We start from the raw sequence: 24733 nt of genomic DNA, 5'->3' as shown, positions 1-24733 counted from the left end.
ATAATCTTATAATTGTATTGTACATCGCTCATTACGTGAAATAAGTGACTCTTTATGATATACATACAGGGAATCAAGTTACTCCATGCCTTCCATCAATTCGGTCTTATCCAGAATCATGCCCCGCATGCCAATGAACTCACGAAGACTTTCCCACTCTTCGCCAACCTCCTCGCCTCTCATATAAGGGTCGGTGAAACCCCACGCGACAGCAACTCTATCCATGGCGGCGCGCTCTTCCTCGCGTAACCATCTTTGCCGCAGAGGGATACCAGGAATCCAGACCACACGCTCCATCTGATCGTTGGCTGTGGTAATGGCCAATATTCCCATGGAGGATGTCCCGCCAACATAAGCCAGTGTAGCAGCGAACGCAATACCAGTCGCTACGTTTGGATCCATTGTGTTCTGGAACGTTGCGGCCCATGATGCGAGAGCATAGCAAGCAGCCGGGGCAGCCGCAAGGCCGGCCAGAGGGACACCGGCTTTCTTGAAGATCTTCGCGCGGTGGAAGGCGGGGGCGCAGAAAGTGTTATCAATGATGGCTAGCACGAGCGAGAGGTTTTTCTGCGCAATGGCGACCCCAAGAGCCATATTAGCCAACCCCGCCGGAACGGCGCTGTTGATACTCTTGGGATTAGCCTTCAGCAACTTCACTGGAGAGCTGCCCTCTTCTGGAACGGGCTTGTAGGCGTAAAGGTGGAAGATCTCGGGGAAGTGCTCGGCCCGTCGCAGCAGAGTGAGGGTTTCGGTGCAGGAGGCCAGAGCTTCGGGTGAAATAAAGACCTTCTCGTCCTTCAAAAGTTCAATGGCAATTTGTGAGACTGAGTCAGCCAGTCGTGGGTCTGGATGTTGTGAGGATTTGGGTTTGCCTGTGTTCTTTGCGGCGGTTTGCTTCTCCTCAAGGTCCAGCAAAGAAGAGATCGCACTGCCCTCGCCCTTTGAGGAACCCTCGCTTTGATCCCGTTCTCGCAAGACAAGGGACTCGGCGACGCTCTGGCATCTTTGTAGCAATTCTACTACCACCTCGTTGGAGGCCACAGCGTTCGATTGGTGCAGGGCAGATGCATCCTGCGCAATTTCTTTGATTGCAGCCTCTGGGCTTATCCTAGTGGTCGCAGAGGAAGCGTATCGGCGAGAAATAAGCAGAGGAGAGCCCAATACCAATTTATCAGTTCGTTTCCAGGGCTGTAAGGGGAGGTTGGAGGCCGCAGTTCGACTTGCGCGAGCGGGTAGACGCGCGATAGGGAGACCACGACGGGGCGTTGAAGTCGAGAATTGACATAATTGACAGATCGGGCCCTGTGGCCGGGAGCCTTTATTGGCTGTTAGAGCAACTCTTTTCATGGCTGTGGTGATGAGTAACGTTGTGAGGCAGCTGTATTTTTCCGATGGGAGAGTCCAGGCGGAGACTTCGCCCCGACGCTGTCCACTTCCCCGTACTCGTACCCTGACGTCTTCTTACTTATCCGCCTAACGTTCCTTTTATTCAAGGAACACATCTTTCCAACCTGACTATTTATTAAATTATATGCAATCAGCTACCTGATAATCTCAACATCTGATCCACAACCATGCCACCACCTCCTCCCCCCCGCCGCCGCCGGGAGGTTTGGGTGGTCCTCCCCCCGCCGCCCCCTCCAGGAGGTCTCCCAGGCAGGCCTCCTAAAGGACAGGCTAAAGACCGGGTATGTAGATTTGGCGCTTAAATTCTATTGCTGGAAGCAACTTGTCGCTCAAGGAATTTAGTAGCTAACCTATAGATAGGGCGCACTTCTTTCTGATATTCATAAGGGCGCCAGGCTGAAGAAAGCTGTTACGAATGATCGATCTGCGCCTGCAATCGCAGGCTCAGGAGGCGTCTCAGCAACTCCTCCCGTCGCGGGTGCGCCACCTGTTCCTGGTGCGAGGCCGCCTCCAAGCGGGCTTGCACCGCCTGTACCATCCGGTCCAGCCGCGAATCGATTACGAAGTAACAGCGAAGGAGTTTCTGGGACAGACGGTGCAGCCAGTGCAGTGCCACCTCAATTAGGGGGTATATTTGCTGGTGGAATGCCCAAGTTACGCAGTCGTGGAGGTGTCGATACAGGTGCCAATCGAGACTCCCCATATATCTCTGATTCCGAAGGTGCACGTCGACCACCTGCTGCGCCAGCCCCAAAGCCTCCAACAGCTCCCAGACCTCCTGGATCCAGGCCGCCTCCTCGTCCCTCATCGACCGATTCGCCACCTGCACCACCGGTCAATTCTCTGGTGGCCGGTTTGAAGAAGCCTCCCCCAAGACCTGCTTCACGACCCTCTACAGTTCCACCGCCGGCTACAAAGGCCCCTGAAGCGCCGCCTCCACGCGCGCCTCCTCCACCTCCAGCACCAGGCAAGTTTCCACCACCGCCTGCATCGAGAAAACCGTCCGGACCCCCGCCTCCTCCCCCATCAGCCCCCGCGACTCGGGCACCTCCTCCCCCGCCGGCTGCTTCTAGATCGACACCACCCCCTCCCCCATCAGTAGCCCCGCCATCAATTGCTGCGCAGGCTGCCCGTTCCGCCCTGGGACATTCTTCACCTTCGGCACCTCCCCCGCCACCCCCATCAACTGCCCCAGGTGCTCCACCACCGCCTCCTCCCACTTCACTTCCTGCAGCTCCGCCAAGCGAGCCGCCATCCCGACCTCCCCCAGTTTCTTCTCGCCCTGTCTCCCACGAACCATTTACAGCGCTGGACCCGAGCGCTTATACACTTTCCAATGGCGGATCGGCTGCACCAAGCTCACGAGCCCCTACAACACAAGGACATGGCCCAGTCCGAATAGAAGACCCACGATTCAAATTCCAAAGCGATGGGCTGCTCCCAAAACCACGGCAATTTATTGGCGGGGACCGCCGATACCGCGCTGGAAGGGGCAGCAGTGTTCCTTTGGATCTAACTGCTTTGCGAGGCTGATTAGAGTGCATGGGAAATTGCGGGCGATATCGTGCACACATAGTGAATTGCTATGCATAAATCCTTTTACATTAGAGTCATCTATGTAGCTTATTGTCACTGTAGCAAAGTTTGTACAACAAACCCCACCTTGGCATATTTTCCAGCTTACAACATATAAATCTCGTTCATCTCCTTCCATTACACAGTATAAGATGATGTGGTATCCACCGCTCCCATAAGCTTCGGCACGTGATCAAATCGGGGATGTCAATCGTTCGTCGTGGAAAACAACCATGAGGCACCAAGACACGCGCTGCCACCAATCTCTTCGCTACCAGTCGAAATCACCGACTCGCCGTTATTGTTATCAACCAGGAGGGTTCTCGCAATCTTCACTTGAGATTCGGCAAACAGCACAGACCCGCTCCGCGCCATTGCCATCACTTCATTCAATTGGCCTCGAACGTGAAACGGAGCTCCTACACATTTGATTTCCCTCAGCCAGCTTTACGGTTCTCAACAAGTCGACATTGCCCCACCACGAACAACCGCGATCAATCCAGCTCTTTACCTCGGCGAACACTTTTTGCGCGAAGTGACAGATTCCGAACTGATCAAAGATCCACGAACTCTCCCTGTTTACGCAAAAGAAGAGAGCTACCCCAAGACGTGTGTTACAGCAACACCACCGAGCTCGAGACATAGCGTGATCCCGATTCCGCGGTGCATCTACCTGTACTCGATCAACCGCAAAATTGAGATACCCTTGCACCTGACCTTGTTGAACTGCCGCTCTCCCATCCACCATGTCTCTCCACTTCTACGTCAATAGTAAGTTTTGCAGTTAGCTGATATGCTTATACATGCCATCTCCTACGTCCATAGACCAAGAGCTGACCAATCTCGACCGAACAGAAAAAGTCCTCATCCTCACAGTTGACGGCCGCACACTCATCGGCGATCTTCTGTCAACCGACCAAACAACCAATCTTGTCCTCGCTAATACCGTTGAACGCATCATCCGCACCCCAGACGACGACGAGCCCTCCGCCCAAGTTGAGCATGGGCTGTACCTGATCCGCGGTGACAATGTCGTGGTGTGCGGTGAAATAGACGAAAAAATGGACGGGGATATCGACTGGTCCAAGGTTAAAGGCGAGGTAATCCGAGACACGAAGAACGCATGAGCGGGGCTTGCACGGTGTTATTTTCCATTGTCATTTTTCGGGGCGTTTTGGGGAAACCATTTGCATGCGATACAATGATTCAGCAAGCCGATGAATTCTGGAGTTTTCCCGCGTTGCGTGTGGCCCTTTACTATTGAATCCGCCGTTGTGGGCTTGGCCCTTGGCCCTACAACGATGCGCGCAGATCCCCTGGGTGTTGAATGTTGATCCGCCATGTTTTGATTATTTTCCGTTGCGAACCTACACCGATCTCTCACGGGTGATTATGTGCTCTCTTGACATGTCTGATGTGCAATGATGCAATGGACAAAGCATAAAGGAGGGGCTACATATTGGGATTTGCTATCAACTCGGCATTCTTGCCCCTCGAATGACTTTGCGGGGGGGCTAAGAGCACAGACGACGCTGGGCACACAGATGAATTTACAACAGGGGGCCGGATTCTACTACTACCTGCCTCTCCCGAGTATGAGATGGTGCCCCTATGTTCCAAGGGAATGTGAATTTACATCAACAGTATGATTCGATATAGGGGCGTGAATCACCATTCTAATTTTCTACATTCTCTCTTTAAGAAAAGGAGTAATTTCCTACCGTTTGCAGCCACATTCCTTCTTGACTCCACGCGGGAAGATGCCAAGCCTATCTCGTCCAACTGACTATGTTGTTAGTTATGTTGTACGGAGTATCAGAGTACCGAGTACCGTAGAAAGAAAGAAAATATAATAAGACAAAGAGAACCAGATATAGAGAACTAGGCAGTCATGTTACAGACATTATTAATCAGCTGGGTAGAGAACTGTAGTATGACATTGTACAACGACTACAACGAGTAACTATGGTCTCATAGGGTCCCCCTGTCGGGCCTTGGCGCAGTAAGTTAGGAGGCTAATGTGGCAATGTGAGGTGTACAGAGTACAGAGTACAATGTAGGGTAATAGGTTTTGAATATTTAGAAAAAGAAGTCGGTCAGTTGAATTTTATTCATATACCCTGCCTTTGCATAATATGTATATACCCAGCTTAGGCCGCAAACAGTCCGAAAATTCGAACAAAAACTAAAGGCGAAACACAGGCAGAAACCACCGCCCCCTCAGATCTCTCTCCCCTGATTGCCATCTCATCTTACTTCAACTTCCCTTTTACTTCTCTCCCCCAACTATTTTTTACCCTCTCTTGGCCCTATAGATCGCTGGGCGATCTCCAATTCCTACAGTTTACCTCTTTATATCCCCCTTTTCGCAGTTTCCCCCCTTTATCCGCTCAGCCCTTCATGTGTCCGATAGTATCACTACAACACAACGAGCGAATATTGGATCAATTCCAACAGTTTTCTCGGGCAAATAGCCCGTCGTGAACGACGGTTTACACCTCTTAGCCACAAGCCAGCCCCAATAAACCGATATTCCCCACTCCCCCCCGCGCCAGCCATGTGGCTCTATCGGGGCGCCCAGTCCGCGGTCTTCTACTATGCCACTTGCACCCCCTGCGCCGAAAATCTCGATCGTCGGAAACGTAGAAAGGATGCTTCTCGGATTCAGCGAGAAAAGGAGAAGGAGCGACGCAACAACGAAGTCATCACCGACCAACCCCGTCCATTCGCACAGCCAACCCCTTTCAGCACCAATGTAGGTTGGCGAGAGGAAATCTCCCTAGGTCCTGGTCCCCCAGCCCGTCGGGGTGGTCATCGCAATGTCCAAAGAACGGACAGTTGGAATACCGACCAGAGCTCGCAACTGAAGAAAGACAAGAGTGGTGGTCTGATGCATCCACTCGGCGAGAAGTGGAAGTCGATGCGGTACCAACGGGAAGATGAGCCTCTTTGGGGACAACAAGAAGTCCGTGGATCGTCCATTGGATTCTCTGGACGTGGTCGTGCAGACCCGAACGAAACATCCAAGTACTACATCCCCCGTGTGCCGCCTGTGAACGACCTCCACCCGCCCATTGTTAGTGGACCGTGTAGCCGTGCTGAAACCAGATGGATGCTCCAACCGCCACCAAGTGCCCGAGTGATGGCCGGTAAAGCAGACATCAGTTCCGTCACTTCGCCGACCAGTGATAATTTTAATTCCCGGGGATTTGGCACCGCATCCCGAGCCCCTAAGAACGTGGCTAGGGAGAATGACACTGGAAGAATCAGTGAAGAGACTGGTGACGGTGCTATCGATGACACCACTCAGAACCATCGACCTAGTCGGCCATCGCTGACTCGACTCCGTATCGACTCAGGTAGTCCAGACCCGGAATCACACTCTCGAACTGACTCCATGTTCTCCACCACCAACTCGGATAATCCGAGCCTTGAATGGAAATACCCCGACACTCCGGCATCCCGTCCTCAATCCAATGCCACAGATGACATTGATAAGTTCTGCCGCCCACAAATCTCGAAGACTTTATCCACAATGCACCGGGACAACAAGAAGGTCCACATGGTACACCTAGAGATCAACGACGACGACCGTGATGAGATTGGTCTGGGTCAATTACAACCCATCCGCCCATGGCGTTGGAGCATGGACATCTAAAAACCTTTCGAACTCATATTCCACAACACTCGTCCTCGAATCCTTAAAAAACCCCTCCCTTCCCTTCCGTTCGGCTTTCCCGGGTTTCTGTTATACGGCGTTTGAAGCAACAAGACCATTCAGCATTTGCTTTTTTTTTGCGTTTTATTTCCTCAAGGTTTCCCGAGATCCCCCTTTTCCACCTGATCTCTTGAAGCAAACACCCTCTCGCTGTCGGGCCCATGCATCCCATATAGGAATGTACCTGGCTGGTCCGGTGCATAAAAGCAAAACGCCTCACATCCTGAAAATGACTCCTCTGTCGTTCCTTCATCACAACTACAAGAGAACATGCGAGTTTACCATAACAGCGCTCCTTCCTATCCTTTCACAATCCTTTCACTTTTCTCTTGTTTGTTTCCCTCGGCACTTTGTGGCCCTGAAGATTTCTCTTTTCTATTCTTCGTCTTTCCTTCAATACTATATATTATCTCTTCTTGTACCATAATCACTCCCTCTGTTTTCTTTTACCAGTACATAGCGTTTGGCCAATTGATGTTTTTCTCTTTTTAGACATTGTATCAAGCTAAACTATATATAATGCAAAATATATTCCAATGCTTTTTCCAACTTAGTGTTCTTAGACAAGTCATCCAGCAGTTGATGTCTTTTATCTAGATCAGGGCCATGATGTTCTCAGAGTATATTTGCAACACTGATCGTCTTAACTATATTACAAAATTTGATACGCAACATATTTCTAGTAAATCATAGATCCCTTACTCAGCAGTATATAAAAGGGCGCATGGCATACTAGCCAATAATTCTTCAGCAAGTAATATTTCACACGGGAAGATGGATGTGGATTTGAACAACGGGGCAAAAGAAGGATATATAGAAGGGTTCGAGCTGGGCCCAGTACTTCTATCTGGCGTCTCGTTAGACACTGCCATTGTACGCTACGATTTATTACATTTCAGAGGCTGCAGGTATGCGTCGCATTCAGCGTTAAATCTTCGATTTAACTTGTCTTCGTGATAGATGCAATTCAAATGCATATCAAAAACTTCATATGCAGAGAACATGTGTTTTTGACCTCGATAAACAAGAGACCAGGATACAAAAGTTCCAAGTAGAACAGCTCAAAAACAAAGACGCGAGAGAGTAGATCGTTGGATCTCCTCGGCGTTTCAAAATTATCCCAAATGCAAACAACGCCCAACCCGGTCACGCATAGCCTCTTAAACCAGCCAAGGGTCTAAGGGGGCCCGTATTCAAATGCTCAGAGCCCGCGGAGCACCAGCTAGCCGTCCTTTGTTAATTTCTTTCCCTCTTCGTTGTGTTTGCTAGATGGATGCAGATGCCGGGAGATATATAGAGAGAAGGAGAATCACCTTTCGATCTCCTTCTGCTCTAGTAGACCTTCTTCTTCTCGTCCATGCTCAATTGGCCGGGGCCCATGTTGACGAGTAGAACCAAGCCGCCGCTGTAGGATTTATTAGCGTCGTACATGTTTCACTATTTGGGAGAAGGAACGTACACAATCGACAAGATTTGGAAGAAGTCGTACTTGGCGAAGTCCTTCTGGGGGTGGTGGGCATGCAGCTAGAATAAATTATCAGTAACCAAACATACAACCAATTGCCTAGAAAACGTACCGTCCAGAAGTTGTTCACAAACACGTTGAATAGACTCAGTAGGACCACAAGAATGATAGCGCTCCACTTGGCCTTGAAGCCAACAATGACCATGACGCAAGCGACAAGACCGAACAAGCTGACCAGAATGCGCCAGAAGCTCCACTCGCCGGAGAAAACGAATCCGACAAAGAGGAAGATCAGCAACACACGACCAGCAAACTGGACGTACATCTTGCGGTCCTTCTCATCAAGCTGGGGCAGACCGGCGGGGACGAACCTCTTGCGCACCCAGGAATCAGACAGGACCATAAGCAGACCACCCACAACACTCAGATTGCGAAGGAAGAAGTTCAAGTCGAAGATGAGACCGTATCCAAGACCCTGTGTAATGACGACGCCGAGCAACCCCGCGACAGCGAACTCGGTGCGTTTGCGGGCGATGACCAGAGTCGAACAAATGGCCATAGCAATGACATTAACGATAAGGAAGGTGTGCGTGATCCCCCAGGGAACTAAAGCGAGCACAAAAAGGCGCGTTAGACGTTGATATAGAGGTAGTGTGGGACTCTGGACCCTAGATCGCGCGGGCCAGGGTCCGGAAGCAAGGCATTATCTTACTTTTGCGGAAATCACGGAGATAGAGGAGTTGGTCATTCCATTGTGTGAGGATGCGCAGCGAGTCTTCAATGAAGGTCACTACGATCAGGAATCGGCCGATGGCGGGAAGGTAGCTAGAGAGCGAAAGAACAGGGTGTTAGTGCATGCCTCAAATCCCTTGTTTTGAGCTCTCTCTCGCGACTCGGCCCACGACACGGGTAGACCAAGAAGACCTAGAACAAAGAGTGAAATTGAAACATACGGCTTCACTGGATCGGCCAAGGTGTCCAACCAGTCCTCAATCTTGCTTGTCTGCTCGCGAATTGCGTCCAGTGGACTTGGGTCGCTGGTGGCATCTGCGCTACCGGGCCCGCCAAACGGGTTCTGGTGGCCGAGGTTGTAGCCCGCAGTGCCACGAATTTGGGCCATGGCAGAAGAATGAAACAAAAAGAGAGTGAGAAGACAGAGAAGGAGAAGAAGAAGGATAAGAAGAAGAAATTGGAGTTGAGTTCTCACAGGTTGGGGGAGAAGAAGTCTAAGACAGGAGCAAATACCAAGGAGTTGTATACAAAGCAACTTCAGGCCACGATAACCGGAACTGGCCGCTAAACCACTTTTGGAATAGTGACGACACAAGACTTCTCTATGGATGATCTATAGTTAACGAACTACGTAGTTAACTAGTTATAGTTACTAACATTGTTAGAATAGACTCTACATTCTTGCCCTTTATTTTGTTTTAGATCAAGCATTGGTTATGATTTCATTGCAATACAGATTTTGTCAGTTAGGCTAACAAAGAAAAGAAAAAAAAAAAACATTGCACAAACACAGCGTCAGATCCATTCCCGCAATTCTGCTTTTGTTTCCGCAGTGCAGTTCTTCCTCCTTGCACAACTTGCAAGGGGAATCTACTAATTCCGCTCCTAATGCGTTGTGGCAATCTCCCAGGCCCCGATTATTGAGGGGAGGGAGAGTGCTCGAATGATGTGACACCCCCAGAACGCCCAAAAAAAAAAAAAAAAAGAACAAAACAAAACAAAGACAAAGACAAAAAAAGGGTAATAAATACATTTCAAGATGAAGAGAGAATATGAGAGAAAGGCTTCATGGCAGAGGGAAGTACTCAAGCGGCCCAATCAGAGTCAAGTGGGTGGCCCTTCTCCCGCGAGCGCAAGATATCGGGGAGGTAGGTTGGGGTCACGGTCACACGAGGCTCAATGGGGGCAGGAGCGACAGGAGTAGACTGGTTCTCCGAGGCACTGGTCTCGCTGACACTCTCGTCAGACTTGCCGCCCTTCTTCTTAGGCTGCTTCTTGGAAACGGTGGTCCATTCGTCATCGCCGTTGGCAGCTCCCAAGAGGCGCATCTGCTCCTCCTCTGAGGGAAGGTTCTGAGCCCACTTAGTAGGGGCAGGGGCAGCAGGGGACTCGAATGTGTCCAGGAGACCGTGAGAGGCGGGAGCGGTAGGGACAGTGGGAGCAGGGCGGGACCCGCCGTTGACAACATTGGTCTTCACTGGCGCAGTGTTCTCCTTCGTCTGCCAAGCGTTGGCAGCGGGTGCGGTTGATCGGGCAGCCTCGCGGCGCTCAGACTCGCGAGCGGTGTGCAACTGCTTCTCAAGCAGCTTCTTGCGCTCAACCTCAGCCTCCTGAACTTGCTGTTTGCGGGCCTCGTTCTTGAGACGCTGCTGGCGCTGCTTTTTGGTCTCCACCTCCTTGAAAGTCTGGACCTTCTGCTTCGTAGGCTGGTTCTCAACATTGCCAGTAACGCGGAGCACAGATGCACCGGGGGCGGGGGCTTCCAGCATGTCGGAAACATATCCGGCCGAGGGGACAGTGGCGTTCACCGCGGGGGACGCGGCGGGAGACAGATCGTCATCAGCCTCAGCGCCAGTGGTCGAGGAGGCACGGGTGTCGCTGGTCTCGAGCTGCGCAGCCTTCTTCTTGTTCTTCTTCTGGCTCTTGGTGGGAGCGGACTTGGCAGGAGCGGGCTGAGCGGGGGCGTTGGTCTTGAGGCCGGCCATGCGGCGGGCCATCTCCTTGCGATCGATTTCCTCATCTGGCTTCTCTTCCTCGGTGGTCGGGGGCGAGACGACGGTCTGCACCTCGGATTTCTTGGCGGCAACCGGCTCGGGGGCAGGCTTAGACTTGCGCTTTGACTTCTTGGGTGCTACAGTGGCCTCGGATTTCTCCACGGCAGCTCGGATCACATTGGGCTTGGGGGTTGTGCCATTGGTGTAGTACCAGCCGAGGCCACCTGCCACGACAAGCAAGATTGCCCAGCTAATGTAGGGATTCATGGTCATAGAGCTGTGCACTCATAAGTCAGTACCATCAACGTTGTCACGGTGGTTGCCAGCATGGAACTTACTGTCGGATTGAAACCTATGTAGGCGGAGGATGGGTGTTGGTTGAGAGGGGAGGTAGGACCAAAGTTGCCGGATGAGAGGGTAGGACAATTGCGCACGCGCACTTTCAAATTGACACGCGCACCGAAAGCCGAGACAATTGCGCTCAGCTACAGAAGCTTTATCCGAACGGAAAGTGTTCAAGACGAGACTCCACGTCGGTCAATTGACCGGAGTGCGGAGAGGATTCGCGGGGTGACGAAGCCGCGAATAGGAGTGATAGGAATAGCGCAATGGCGCAAGAGAAAGGTAGGATAAACAAGAGAAGAGGTTGAAGAGAGTAGAGGATGAGAAAGGAGGAAAGGCGAGGAGTAGTGGAAAGGGCAACCGTGGCAGATCCACTCGTACCGTGACCGTAATGGTAAGTTACCAAGATCTTGGCTTTGAAATTGTACATATTCTGTCCCTTGTCTACTTGGCGTCTTTTTTATTTTTATGTCTTAAATTATTGTAGACTTCATATATCATCTTAATATTAACTTGATTTTCTACTGTACCGTACATTGGTGCCTTGGGACTAAAGAATGTGATGGTCAGATGGAGTATGGAGATTCGAGCATTGCCGTACTGCAAGCTGTCATCATATATTCAAATGGGTTGTAACTATTCAACGTATAACTATGGAGTACCTGGGGAGAAGTGCTCTTCCCAGGCTACAAATGGATTGTGTACAATATAACTACTCCGTACATATGTAATGTAATGTATGTAATTAGTTAGTTAACTGGTTAATAGCTCCAAGACTTCTTTCACTGAGCGAACAGGCCACGTCTCTGTCTCTCCTCTCTCCGCCTTCTACGTTCTAAACCGATTTATATCTTACTAGCGCGTTCTGGGTAAACCTCCTGAGCATTTGTTTAATATTCGATTAATCGATTTTTCCGGGAGCCGGGAAGCTTGGAGATTGCCGATCCGGCAATCTCTCATCAAATGTCCTTTTTACCCCTTACAGTAGCCCTCACACCCACCACGAGGAAACCGAGTTGCTAATAACAGACAACCCGGTCCAATTGGTGGTCCAAGTCATACATTTGATACCTGTGAAGCCTATCGAATCCTGGTCAACAAGTCTAAGACCTGCATTATGCAGCAGCACCTTCAAAAGGAAGGCTGGGATTGGTTCGCTGGCCATGCACTCCTCCAGGGCTTCAATGCAATCTGACTAAGTCTTCGATATCAGACTAGTTTCTTACTCTTTTGTATCCTATTGGCTATTCTGTACTCCTTATATTCTAGTTATATTCTTCTTTGTTCCCATTTCTGCCTCCTGTTCCACTATTTTTCCTTTTTCCAAGATTGGCTAGGCCCTATGATTCCTTTGACCGACTGACTACTAAGATCCACGAAGCCCTGGAGCCATTGTGACTACTGCTAATAGCCCTTCTATTGGTTTCGTTTGTCGTAACAAATATATCTTAAATAGTCCATTTATAAAGGTTGAGTTATGCAAATATAAACATCTAGTCTCGAAATTGCATACATTTGCCTCAATATCCCAGGCTCCCTCGGGGCTGCGCTCGCAGGGTAGCAGGCTTCACTGCCTAATAAATTTTCGTTAGATAGCTCGAACTTTTTATCTTGAACTATATTATAAGATGAATATCTTTCTAGAAGCTTGACTCCCCACTACCTTCCTGTGCCTTTTAAAACCATTGCCGAAGTCACGATAAGATTTCCTAGAGGCAATATAGACGGCTCAAGTTACAACGCATTGGCGGAGGCCGTCGGTCACCGGGATTGCAGTCCTAAGCCGGGATTAGTATATTTTTTGTTCAATCTGTATATATATCATGGTGCTCATCGGTTAGAATCGGAATACAGCTTGAATATTATTTTAATAACCGTGGAGTCTCTAATATAACCGTTGAAAGTGTATATGAGCTGCTCACGAGGGGTAAATAGCCAGACGAAACCCCCGCAGCCGATAACATTGATAAGCTTCCACTTCTGTCATTCACCAACATTTGAAGGTCAACATTCACCATGGGAAAGAAAATTATCATTGACACTGATCCGGTATGCTCCTTCAAATTCCATTGCTATAGCTTCGGTACTGATTGTAGCACAGGGCATTGACGATGTCCTCGCTCTTTTGCTGGCTCTGTCCGCCACCCCAGAGGAGGTAGAGGTTCTCCTCATCTCATTGACATTCGGTAACATCGAGGTGGAGAAGTAAGAGATCCTCCCATCTGGAAAATTACATTGTTTGACCACATATCTAGCTGTCTCCGCAATGCAGTGTCGATGTTCCACATCCTCGAGCGGGAGATGCAGTGGCGTCGTGAGAACGGCCGGCCTGAAGGCTTTGGCAGCTTGAAGGCTTCCCGTCCTATATTGGCTGTCGGTGCAGAGGACCCCCTCGAAGATCAGAAAATGCTTGCGGATTACTTCCGTATGTATTTCTCTACCATACTATAGATGCCGTTAACTGATATCCCCGCAGATGGAATCGACGGACTTGGTGGTATCCACGCAACGGTATGTGACGCTCCACATGAAACCGGGCTTTTATTATGGTCCTGAAACAAGTAATATATACTGACTTCTAAATAGCACCCACATCTCACTGCTGATAAAGCATGGGTACACCTCTTCGCTAAAGAACTGGAGGGCGAGGGAATCAAGCCTGTTGAGGATTGCCCAGGTTCCGACGGCCACGCATTCACCCCGTCCAAGCTTCCGGCATATGAGGAGATTCTCCGCGCGCTACGTGATAATGAGCCAGATTCAGTGACTCTGGTAGCAGTGGGCCCACTCACTAATCTGGCTTTGGCTGCAGCAGAAGACCCAGAGACATTCCTCCGGGTCAAAGAGGTAGTCGTCATGGGCGGTGCTATAAACGAGCCAGGAAACGTGAGCTATGCCCTTTCCAGACATAAGAAATATCGAGACTGGTTGGCTTATTTTGTTAATAGGTGACACCAATGGGCGAGTTCAACGCCTACGCAGATGCCGTGGCAGCCGCGCGTATTTTCGCACTCACCTCGCCCAACCCGCACACGACAATTCCACCCACAAAGAGCGATAAACTCCCACCGTACCCAGAAAACCTCAGCCAGCAACTGACTCTCCGTCTTTTCCCGCTGGACATCACCCTCCGCCACAATCTATCACGCGGTCAGTTCCGGGAGGCCATCACGCCTCTTTTGGCTGCCGGCTCCCCGCTCGCCGAGTGGGTGGATGCCTTCATGGGACACACATTTAAAACCTTGGAGCGCCTGCACCCTGGACATGTCGGTGATGATGCTCTGCTGAGTTTGCATGATCCTGTGTGCGTCTGGTATGCTTTGACATCAGATGACCCGAAGTGGGTTTACTCGGCGAACTCGCCTGAGGATATCCGAATCGACACCCTGGGCCAATGGACTCGCGGTATGTGCGTTGTCGACCGCCGTAACCGTCACCGCGTTGAAGGTGAGGAGGAGAGCTCTAATGACCATGGTCTCTGGCTGAGCGGCCGTGCTGGCAATCGCATCTGGCGGATGGATGGATCGCCTGGGGAGGAGAACTTCGGAAATGTCATCATTGAGAGACTCTTCAAGTGATCTCCGTTTGATAGACAAAGGGAGCACATTTGACATTTGCTGGATATAGATGCATATGGCTGCTGATTTCTATAGAGATTGAAATATACATTCTCCTTTTGGACTGAGTATACTCCTCATGCTATCCCAGTACACGGGCCAGATAATGTCATTCGCATACCTACCTAGGTACCTAGGTACACCTATATGATTCGGTGGGTGTGTCTTCTCGCATTCTTTCCAAATGAGAGTCCGTTATGAGGTAATTAGAGTCATCTTTCCAATGTTTAGGTAGGAGCGACGTCCCCACCTGCGAGTATAAACCTCCCCTCTCTCCCCCTCTTCCCTCTTCATTTATTCGTGTCCTATTTGTATCAACTCCCACTTTCGTTATTACTAGCCTACTAGAAGTACCTAGGTAGCTACCTAGGTAGTAGCTAGCAATCCCCCAAAGCTCTAGCAACGTCATCCGTGGGAGTTAGTCTGTGCTTACTCCTGTCATATCGGACCTATCCACTATAACGCCGGACGAAGTCAGACGTGATGCCAAGCTTTTTCTCCCATGAAGCATGACTGGGTTAATATGAGATCGCCGCCTACTGGAATGTGAGGACTATAGGGGGTGTCGAGATGAAATACACCGAGGCGCGCAAGACATGGCCTGTCGCACCCATGCCGATAACTGCAATCCACCACCAAACCCAGAACCACCAACCGGCTAGATCATCGGAGGATTCGATTTTGTTTAACACATGAAGCCAATTATCAAATTCTGGGGCGAGGCGGGGATCTCCAGAGTTCCCAGGGATATGGAATGTCATAAGCTTGGGATCGACCGTGGCACTTACTGTTATAGTCCTATCAAACTCACCAATCTGCAACACTACACAATCCAGGAGGCTTTCCCCAGGCCGCTCGGGAATTGACGGCCAGCCCCCCAGATCATCAAAGCCGTTAGACCGTTTCTATATAAGACAGGTTGGTTTAGGGGTAATACCCTCATAGCAACTGATCTCATCTTGAATCTCAACATCAGATCAATCCTCACGGACCATCCACTTTCCTGAACTTATTCTTATTCTTAATATCCTTCCCCTACTTCTACAATTTACAAAATGCAGCTCACAACCCTCCTCGCCGTTTGTGTGGCTGCCCTGACCAGCACCGCCGCTGCAATGCCCCGTCTCTCGGGGGCGTATCACGGTGCCCGCATCTCTGTTCGTGTCCCAACCAATGCAACTAGTTCCCACAATGCCACTACAACGGGTACACGGGGAAAAGTTCCCCTGTCGACGGGAGCGTCTCATATGAACCGCGTTAATGTCAACCGGTGTCATGAGCTATGCTCGTTGCAGTCTCAGACTTGCTCGATTGCTGTACCGGATGATGATAAGTTTTGGTGAGTTTCCTGTCTTGTCCTAGGATATTATTTTTCTTTCTTTCTTTTCTCTCTTAGTGAATTGGGCTAATATACTGTTTCTAGCTGGTCAATTTACTTGCAATGCACGGAGAAGTGCCACCCGGAGAATTTCTACAAGTAAATATAGAATTGGGTATGGAAGATATTTGGATAAAAGAGACTGTTGAGTGTTATGGACCATGTTATATGAATGAAGGATAATTATTATATGAAAGTGAATTGAGTGTCTTTATTGAATTTTTTTTTCATGTTATGAAGATTATGTAGCCATCAGCGTCACCAAATCCACTCGTATATGCAGGCCAAAACAGGTAATGGGTTGGTTTTGTCAGGAGTAAATGGCCTTAGAGCAGTTATGTAGTTAGTTATTGCGGTTCAACGATGATGCAGGAAATGTTGGAACAAGAGCTATAGTCAACCCCCTAAATCAAATTGAAATGTTGGGGTTATGTCTGAATCTGAGCTCAATGACATAAGATCCTCCTCCTTGAGCCGGCTTGCCCAGCATTGGATCCACTGACTATGACAAAGCGCGGCGTCCCCAGAGAGGAAGCACGTGCCATATGTGGATGAGTCGAGAGGAAGCGGGTACCCGAGGAGTGTACGGAGTAGGGAGGTGAATGCCCTAGAGGAAGATTCTCAAGTTGTAACCGTGGCTTGAAACAACCATGGGACTCTCATAACCAATAGAAAGATATAAACGTTTACTACAAAAAAAAAGGCACATGCTCTCGAAGCATAAAGGTGCCCAGACGAGTCCGTGTAATTACCAAAGAGCAAGATTGTCCTCCAATTGATGCACGTGCTGGGCTACCTCAATTGAAGTGATGAGTACCAAGTACAATGGATAAAGCCCCTTTTCTCACTGTAAAATAAGTACTTAGTACGTACCAATAAGCTCTCCAGGCCCCACTTGCTACTCCAGCAAATGCCCGTTGTTCCCTGAAGCACGAGTCTCCGCTTCGACCAATCAGCGTCGTCCATTGTGGCTCGTGGGCACAACGTTTGGAAGCACGCGACACTTATCTATAACTTGGGAAGCCCTGGACGACGTTCACGGTTATATAGTCTGCAACCCCTTGCTGTACAACTCTACTATTCGCAACTTCACTCCCTAATCCATTTTTCACACAATGTCACGTCTTCCAACCCCAGCCATGTCGGGTGGCTTCATCATCAAAGACAAGCCCGACGGGGATGCCTTCACATTACCTCCCGCTGCATTGAGCACTGGTAGTCGGAGGTCTTCCCGATCAGACCCTTCCTATATCCCAGCATCCCCGACATCCCCAGAACTCTCTGGTCGCCGTACAAGTCACACAGCGCGGTCGGGTACATCTATCAAACGCCCACTCGAGGATTTTGATTTGCCTCCGCCACCAACTAGAACTCGCAAGATCATCCAGATGAAACCAAAGTCACCTCCAAAACCTCCTAAGACTAGGGAAAATGGCAAGGGTTCACAGAGCTCAGAGGACCCAATGCCGAACCCCACACCGAACTCTAAAAGAAAACAGCCAAGTGCCACTAGTGCTGCAGGACGCAAGATCGCCCGCAAGACCGCACACAGTCTAATTGAGCGGCGGCGACGGTCCAAGATGAACGAGGAGTTCGGCACATTGAAGGATATGATCCCGGCATGCACCGGACAGGAAATGCATAAGCTGGCCATTCTTCAGGTACACCAGTCACCTCTCTTTCGGGAATTTGCAATATACTAACTATCCTCACAAGGCAAGCATTGACTATGTCAATTACCTAGAGAGATGCATCCGTGACATGAAGACTGGGGGATCCACGCAAACCCCTGCTGCACCACCCTCGCCAACATCCCCCGAGTTCATCGCAGAGACAGGCGAGCCCATGCAAAGGGAAAGGGAACGCTCTTCTACTTATTCATACTCCACCTCTGCATCACCGGAGTTGTACGCTGTTCCCACAGAATTTCCTGATACTTCCCCATCTTTCTCCCCACGCACCCAAGTTCCCTCAGCCAATATCCCACAGGATGCTTCATCTATCCTTCCTAGCCCGGCACTGGGCCCAATCTGGGCATCCAGCGAAAAGATGGTTGAGTTTCAGGGCGTTGACCACGAGGCTTCAGCTGCCTTGCTCATGTTAACTCAGGATCGGAGAGGGACTGCCGATTCGATCAGTGAGAACTTTCCTGGGAGTACGACACTTGCACAGTCTGTGGAAGATACTTCAGCAGTGTCTCCTGAGATTCAAAGGAGGAAGGGCATGAGTGTCCGCGATCTTCTGATTTCATGATCTCCCTACTTGGGGGGTTCTTTTTGGTTCCTTTGGAATATTGGTGTCTAATGCTTCTGGAAATGGCGCATAGGTTGTTTTATTAGCGTTGTCTATATTTAGCATTGGTTTTCAGGATTGTACACGGTGGACCAATGTCTACACGTTTTGATGCGTGTGTTTTGTTACTTGCCCAACTTATGAAGGTGGGATACTTCAACTCGGAGAACAACATGTGAATAAAAAGCGGACAAGATTGATCATCATAAAGATCTGGAGGCTATTTTATTCACATCATAAATAATTTAATTATTTGGTTTAGGACAGGAGTTCTCCTAATGAAATTGCCAGTTGCCAGTTGCAGTTTCGCCCCTAAAATGATCGGACCATCGGCAATTCGCGAATGACCGAACACCGAACTTCCGCCACGGAGAGTCCGATAGTTCGAGACTTGACCGCTAATATATGATAGAAGTCAAGGATCAGATAAAAAAAATTCTCCTTCACTTTATTACCCAAACTTCCTTCAATTTGCGCTGGCTTCCCTGTAGCTGCGCCAAGACAGGACCATGAATCACCAACGCCGCCGGTATAATGTAGAACGATCATGCTTACGCTGCCACGAGCACAAGATCAAGTGCGACAAGGGTACACCATGCAGCAAATGCATGCGACAGAAGGTAGCCTGCCAGTATCCAGGTACGAGCCGAGTCAAGCGCCAATCCCCGAAGAAGAGCACGACCGATGTTGCGGCACGTTTGGAGCAGCTTGAACAGTTCATCACGACGCTGGTCAACGAACGACCGACTAGCTTGAACGGTCAAAACCAAGGTCCAAATACAATCTCACCGATGCCGAATGGCCGATCCGACTATAGGCCGCCATCAAACCACCCAGCTGCAGCGGACCGTCACGCCTATCTGGGGTTCCTAGACAAAGACGGCCGGTATATAAATGAGCCTTTTCTCTCGCGAGTACTGGAGAAAGAGCAGGAACTAAAGTCCGCAATTGGATCTCCGATCGATGCAAATAGCCCGCGCCGATCACCAGCATTGAGGGCAGATGGCCTCTTCAAGAGCCCGCTCTCGGTTCAGATTGACACTCAGGGGCTGTTTCCAAGTCGCTGGGAGGGGGTTTTTCTCTGGCAGACATTCCTCAACCGTGTGGAGCCCTTTGTAAAGGTCATTCACGTTCCAACGGCGCAATTGCACGTCTTTGCTGCCATCAACCGACCCGAGAGTGTAAGTGCTGATCTACGTGCTTTGGTCTTTGCTATTTGTTTTACCGCTACAACTACGTTGCTTGCGGATGATACTCAGAATGAAGTTTGGCATGCCCATCTGCGCCGATATCAACAGGGGATGGAATTGTCTTTGTATCAATCCGAGTTTTTGGATGCTCCAACCCTTGTTTCGCTGCAAGCGATGGTAATATACCAGGTGAGAGAATGTTTCGTTAACTGTCCTTGGCCCTTCCTGTGCTTTGTATCACTAACATATCTTCGGTTTCTAGGCGTGCTTTCGATTTAGCAATAGCGGCCGCTCTGGCTGGACCTTACACGGCGTAACTATTCGAGCCGCACAATCAATCGGCCTCCAACGAGACGGAAAAAACTTCAAACTTCCACAATTGGAATGCGAGCTACGCCGACGAACCTGGGGACATATTCTATCGGCCGATAGTCGAGTAGCAGAAGACCATGGGCTCAGCGTCCCAGAAAACGACCACGGCGACACCGAACTCCCGTTGAATGTCGATGATCAAAGCTTATCAGAGACGAACATCGTCCCAGCCGTATCGGAGAACCGATGGACCGAGTTGACATTCTCTCTAATCATATTCGAAATAAACAGGGGACGGCCTGCTCTAAATCGAAGCCTAGTGGGGGCAGCCGATCCAGAGCGACTCATCGCCGAGTTTAGAGGCTCAATAGAGAATAAATACCTGCGACACTGCGACCCAGACATCCCGACCCAGCGCTTCGGCTTCCTGCTCGGAAGGCTACTTCTCATAAAGACCGAAGTGTGCATTCGACAGAAACTGCTACAATCACAGGGTCCAACGGCCTGCTCGCTAAACCACAATGTTATCCAAGAGACGCTAGCACAAGCTTGCGTTGGCGTGGAGATTGGCCTTGAGATACACAACGACGAATTACTCCACGGCTTCCGCTGGCTGCCGATGACTTTCACCCAATACCACCTCCTCACCTACATCCTCTGGGTTCTGTGTGTTTATCCCACCGGTCCACATGTCGATCGAGCTTGGTGCGCTATTGATATGCAGTTCAATCTGATTGAGGACCCCTCTTGGCCAGATCCCGGACCTAAGTGGCCGATGATTGTGCAGTTGCGGACCAAGGCACGGTCTATTCGCCAGGCACATGATTCTGTTGAGCGGAGTCAGCAAATTGTTCACGATAATTGTCCTCTTCGTGCTGATGGGACTGAGACTGGCGATTCTCAGCTTCAGGCAGACTTCCATAATGATAGTTGGGATCCGAACTCTGTTGATTTTTCAGATTGGAATTTCCTGGCGCACAATCTTTCTCTCTTGAATTGACGATGTACTGATTATACTGACATCTTAGTATTACATGATATAGTGTGACAAAACCCATAGACGGGCTCGTTCGGTGCACATAATGCCTTTTCCCTAAAGAACCCCTAAAGCGCCTACTTTTGTACATGTGTGTCAGTGTCTCTGTTTCAAAGAGGTATCTCAAAGGAATATGATGATTGCCACTTTGATATCACTTTTACCGCTCTCTCTACCGCTCCATCGCGTCTGCTCTATAGCCCCAGGACGTGATGCATCTCCGGCCGTCAACACATAAACATCCTGAACAGACAACTTCACCCTCATTTTCCCCTGCATTACTTACACATCATTCAGCAACCGCCAACATGCCTGTATCTGACGAGGAGCCAGATAACCTGTCACTCCTCCTGGAGGCAATTAAAAACCAATCTATCCACCGCTTGGAGGGCATTCTGCAGGACATTGTCAAGCACAGCCCAGAAGGCCGCAAAATCGCTTCAAAATGGCTACTCGCAGCGAAGAAGGATGTGAAATCTGAGCCAGCTGCCCCCGTTTCTCCCATTACTCCCATTACTCCCGTTACTTCTGCCCTACCCGTCAAGGAAGAGTCCATGGCCAGTGTCCCGATGACATCCCGTTTCGAAAACTGCATCTACTGCCTGGAGAATTTCGAGGTCACGCAAAATTCGGAGACGAGCTGCAGATATCATCTTGGTACGTATATTCCCAAAGCACATTTGTCAACACATGACACAGATGAAAATATAACTAATCTTTGAATAGAGCCTAACGTGGTCGACGAGGAGTATTTCAAAGCTGAGATTGCTGCTGGATATGCTGTTGATAGTGATGAATATCGTCTGGCTTGGCCAGAGGGGTTTTTCTATCCTTGCTGTGGAATGGGGTTGACCGGGGATATGTGCCAGGTTGGTTGGCATAAGGCTGCGGACCCGAATGACCGCCCCCGTAAGCGGACTCGTCAGAGCGAGTTCGAATGAAATTAAGGGAGTTTGGTTCTGGAGTTTGCGGTAGGATTTAGGATGTGTCCTTGTCTCTGAGGTTTGATGTCAGCGCGCTGATGGTGATGCTTCATCTTCCCAGGTACACTATTTCATCTTTTCATTTCGGATCTGTGTGTATGAATTTTCTTTCCGAACCAGCCAGCGAGTTAATTCACTTGATCCATTGATCTGTTATGGGAAACATTCACAATTAAATAAACTCAGCCCTGATTATTGCAATGGGCAGTCCGGCCGATACTCCCCCGAAGCCTCCTCATCCTCACCCGGACCATCTAGCCTCCGCTGCTCCTGCCGCTCATTTTCATCGTCCACTAACTGCCGCAGCCGCCCTGCATCCGGCTCCTCGCCTGGCTGAAGACGGAGCAGTTCATCGACCATGGCCGCCCGCCGCGGGTGACCCCGATGGCGTAAGTAACGCTGAAATTCGACGAGCATAAATGTGCGGAGGGGGTCGTTGGCGGGAGGCTCTTCGGTGGATGGTGTTGATGGTGGCAGAGAAGCGTCGCTGATGGGATCCTGTTCTGCTGCCGGTGTAGATGAGGGCACAGAAGGGGTTACTGGCGCGGCTGTAGATACAGCTACCGCTGGGGACGTTATTGCAGATGTAGCTTCCGCTTGGGGTGGTGGGAGCTCCCTCACCGATGGGACTAGTGGCACGGCCGTAGATGTAGCTGCAGTAGGGGATGTCGTTCCAGATGTATCTTGGGTTTGGGGTGGTTGCGTTACTGGAATTCCCGGGTTGACCTTTACATGGTCTATCACCGCTCGAAGGATGTTCCAGCGCATCTCACTGTGTTTCTGCCAGATGAATCGCTGCCATGGGACTGTAGGTCCGACATAGACCATGTTCGGGTGTTCGCTTGCTAACGGCCAGTGGTCTTCGAGGTCTGATGTCTGCGATGCTAGTAGAGAATAGAGATCACTCCACACAAGACTTCCGAGAATTCGCATCTGACCGTTGTAGCCCGGAGACTCGTCGGGTCGTGTGCTGCCCTCCTCTGGGTCGAAATCTGGGTCAACGGCGAGAAGGAAGCCGGTGAAGTCACCGGGATTGAGCCGGGACGCCGCAGGACTGTAGGATTTGGTGGTGTATGAGGCAAAGGACGCGGAGTCAACGGCGAGGAAAGCGCCCTCTTCTAGCTTCGACCAGTCGCCGCTGCCCTTTATTGTAGTTTTGAAGTGTCTGATTGATGAGATCGTTAGCTTCAAAATTCAAAAGCGAAGGGGGTACACCTACTCCTTAGATGCATGGACATCGCCCTCGGAAATACCCAATTCTTTCCCATCAAGCCAGTGGAGTTTCAAATGCTGTTTGATAGCACTGCTTCCTGTTTGGCCTTTGCCCCAGTCTGAAACATGAGCTTCGACTTTGCGAACGAATTCTGTCCATTCCGACTCCGTCTGCCCATAAGTCAACCGATACACGGCCAACCCGTACTTCTCGTCCTTCCCCTCCTTCTTTCCAGACTCCATGTTGGAGGCACAAGCAGCGATCCAAGGCTCACGAGGAACAGGTTCAAGAGGTGCACCACGCACCTCTTTCCTCAATTTATTCTGGCCTTGAATCTGGCTCCGGGATGTGTCATGGTACGACTCTCCGGACGTAGGAGTTAAACCTCTCCACGCAGGTGCATTAAGGGATATAGCTTCTCGAGTAAGCAGCCTCAAACGCTCGTGGTATGCTTTACTTCTCGTCAGCAGATTCGCTGCATGAAGGGCTGCCGGGCCTGCCCGCGGGGCATCCGCCCAGTACCCTTTGTAACCGTTCATGGGGATCATGATGGTAAAATCAGCCTTCGCGGTGATTTCCGTCAGCATATGCAGCGAATCAGTAATCTTCCACTGCACAGCATCAGGCTGGGCTAACGGGCCGCCATCTCCTCCTGGTGGCCGATACTCCAAAAGGGACCGCAGTAAGGGAGCTCGCAGTGTATTGACATGTACGGTAACCCATCTATGGGCGCGCTCGGTCATCATCTCGAAATGCGCAGTCATGTACCTTGTCCAGAGACCTGCGACACTAACGGGCTTTTTCTCTTGCTCCGCTCTGCGCTTGTTGAGAACAGCGTCGAGCTCCGTCCAATGATCGTAGATGTAATTGAACGTGTCGCGAAGATATAATCGCACGGTTGGTTCATTCAAGTACTGGAACACGGCAATCACGGCCGATAGATGCTGACAAGCAAAATCAAAATGCTCGGGTCGGTCGAGACCTTTTTCCTGCCACACCTGATCGTTCAGGGGGATGATGCCCTCCCATAGACGAGACTTGAGGGATTGGATATTTTTTCCGACCATGCAGAGACGGGTGGAATCTCGCTCGGAACCAATTCGGGCCATGACACTGGCCATGATGGGCTCGCCATTGGAGTCCGGTGGAAAGTGTTGGTCATGTTGGATGAAGGTTGCTTCCTCCGTGGACAAGCGCTCGATATTGGGTTGATTGCCATTGGGCAAGGGTTTACCGAATGCAAATTCAAGAAAATGTACAATGGTTTGAGGCTCAAGAATGCGATCGACTTGATCGGCGTTGTCCGGTTAGTACTATTATGGAACACTGAGACCTTGGGGGAATTTAGGGGATCGCGAACCAATTGGTAGGTTCTGAGCTTTGCAATGAGCGATAGTGACCGAAGTGCCTTCAGCTTCAAGATGTGAATACATTTTGAGGAATAAATTAAAGAACAAAAAGAAAACAAAAAGAAAAAAG

At 50.1% G+C, this 24733-nt stretch overlaps 13 protein-coding genes across 13 annotated transcripts; 8 read left to right on the top strand and 5 right to left on the bottom strand.

Annotated features, from left to right (window-relative positions):
• Window positions 1–78: 78 nt before the first annotated feature.
• On the bottom strand, window positions 79–1347 carry N7516_001177 (uncharacterized protein; the record flags this gene model as incomplete). The annotated part of the gene is made up of 1 exon (XM_057213899.1): window positions 79–1347. The coding sequence occupies one exon, from the start codon at window positions 1345–1347 to the stop codon at window positions 79–81; it is 1269 nt and encodes a 422-aa protein (XP_057075782.1).
• Window positions 1348–1574: 227 nt separating this feature from the next.
• On the top strand, window positions 1575–2940 carry N7516_001176 (putative proline-rich, actin-associated protein Vrp1; the record flags this gene model as incomplete). The annotated part of the gene is made up of 2 exons (XM_057213898.1): window positions 1575–1688; window positions 1768–2940. The coding sequence occupies 2 exons, from the start codon at window positions 1575–1577 to the stop codon at window positions 2938–2940; spliced, it is 1287 nt and encodes a 428-aa protein (XP_057075781.1).
• A 788-nt stretch (window positions 2941–3728) lies between these two features.
• N7516_001175 (U6 snRNA-associated Sm-like protein LSm8) lies at window positions 3729–4109 on the top strand (the record flags this gene model as incomplete). The annotated part of the gene is made up of 2 exons (XM_057213897.1): window positions 3729–3753; window positions 3808–4109. The coding sequence occupies 2 exons, from the start codon at window positions 3729–3731 to the stop codon at window positions 4107–4109; spliced, it is 327 nt and encodes a 108-aa protein (XP_057075780.1).
• A 1430-nt stretch (window positions 4110–5539) lies between these two features.
• Window positions 5540–6640, top strand: N7516_001174 (uncharacterized protein; the record flags this gene model as incomplete). Its single annotated transcript, XM_057213896.1, has 1 exon — window positions 5540–6640. The coding sequence occupies one exon, from the start codon at window positions 5540–5542 to the stop codon at window positions 6638–6640; it is 1101 nt and encodes a 366-aa protein (XP_057075779.1).
• A 1392-nt stretch (window positions 6641–8032) lies between these two features.
• N7516_001173 (protein ERV29) lies at window positions 8033–9285 on the bottom strand (the record flags this gene model as incomplete). The annotated part of the gene is made up of 5 exons (XM_057213895.1): window positions 8033–8105; window positions 8160–8224; window positions 8278–8771; window positions 8878–8990; window positions 9119–9285. The coding sequence occupies 5 exons, from the start codon at window positions 9283–9285 to the stop codon at window positions 8033–8035; spliced, it is 912 nt and encodes a 303-aa protein (XP_057075778.1).
• A 697-nt stretch (window positions 9286–9982) lies between these two features.
• N7516_001172 (uncharacterized protein) lies at window positions 9983–11663 on the bottom strand (the record flags this gene model as incomplete). The annotated part of the gene is made up of 2 exons (XM_057213894.1): window positions 9983–11168; window positions 11398–11663. 2 exons carry the CDS (start codon window positions 11661–11663, stop codon window positions 9983–9985), a joined length of 1452 nt encoding a protein of 483 aa, XP_057075777.1.
• Window positions 11664–13249: 1586 nt separating this feature from the next.
• On the top strand, window positions 13250–14811 carry N7516_001171 (putative nucleoside hydrolase; the record flags this gene model as incomplete). The annotated part of the gene is made up of 6 exons (XM_057213893.1): window positions 13250–13282; window positions 13335–13438; window positions 13489–13658; window positions 13710–13744; window positions 13820–14119; window positions 14182–14811. 6 exons carry the CDS (start codon window positions 13250–13252, stop codon window positions 14809–14811), a joined length of 1272 nt encoding a protein of 423 aa, XP_057075776.1.
• Window positions 14812–15386: 575 nt separating this feature from the next.
• On the bottom strand, window positions 15387–15808 carry N7516_001170 (uncharacterized protein; the record flags this gene model as incomplete). Its single annotated transcript, XM_057213892.1, has 3 exons — window positions 15387–15637; window positions 15662–15755; window positions 15788–15808. The coding sequence occupies 3 exons, from the start codon at window positions 15806–15808 to the stop codon at window positions 15387–15389; spliced, it is 366 nt and encodes a 121-aa protein (XP_057075775.1).
• A 97-nt stretch (window positions 15809–15905) lies between these two features.
• Window positions 15906–16331, top strand: N7516_001169 (uncharacterized protein; the record flags this gene model as incomplete). Its single annotated transcript, XM_057213891.1, has 2 exons — window positions 15906–16189; window positions 16274–16331. 2 exons carry the CDS (start codon window positions 15906–15908, stop codon window positions 16329–16331), a joined length of 342 nt encoding a protein of 113 aa, XP_057075774.1.
• Window positions 16332–17343: 1012 nt separating this feature from the next.
• Window positions 17344–18481, top strand: N7516_001168 (uncharacterized protein; the record flags this gene model as incomplete). The annotated part of the gene is made up of 2 exons (XM_057213890.1): window positions 17344–17889; window positions 17945–18481. 2 exons carry the CDS (start codon window positions 17344–17346, stop codon window positions 18479–18481), a joined length of 1083 nt encoding a protein of 360 aa, XP_057075773.1.
• Window positions 18482–19029: 548 nt separating this feature from the next.
• On the top strand, window positions 19030–21022 carry N7516_001167 (Zn(II)2Cys6 transcription factor; the record flags this gene model as incomplete). The annotated part of the gene is made up of 2 exons (XM_057213889.1): window positions 19030–19899; window positions 19973–21022. The coding sequence occupies 2 exons, from the start codon at window positions 19030–19032 to the stop codon at window positions 21020–21022; spliced, it is 1920 nt and encodes a 639-aa protein (XP_057075772.1).
• A 344-nt stretch (window positions 21023–21366) lies between these two features.
• N7516_001166 (uncharacterized protein) lies at window positions 21367–21999 on the top strand (the record flags this gene model as incomplete). The annotated part of the gene is made up of 2 exons (XM_057213888.1): window positions 21367–21715; window positions 21785–21999. 2 exons carry the CDS (start codon window positions 21367–21369, stop codon window positions 21997–21999), a joined length of 564 nt encoding a protein of 187 aa, XP_057075771.1.
• Window positions 22000–22233: 234 nt separating this feature from the next.
• Window positions 22234–24687, bottom strand: N7516_001165 (uncharacterized protein; the record flags this gene model as incomplete). The annotated part of the gene is made up of 3 exons (XM_057213887.1): window positions 22234–23206; window positions 23261–24542; window positions 24615–24687. 3 exons carry the CDS (start codon window positions 24685–24687, stop codon window positions 22234–22236), a joined length of 2328 nt encoding a protein of 775 aa, XP_057075770.1.
• Window positions 24688–24733: the final 46 nt, after the last annotated feature.

Source organism: Penicillium verrucosum, assembly GCF_028828655.1.
Source record: "Penicillium verrucosum strain IBT 35672 chromosome Unknown utg000001l_segment0_segment0, whole genome shotgun sequence".
In the NCBI taxonomy this organism is placed as follows: domain Eukaryota; kingdom Fungi; phylum Ascomycota; class Eurotiomycetes; order Eurotiales; family Aspergillaceae; genus Penicillium; species Penicillium verrucosum.
Note: the sequence above shows the minus strand (reverse complement) of the source record. Positions and strands in the feature narration are given on the sequence as shown.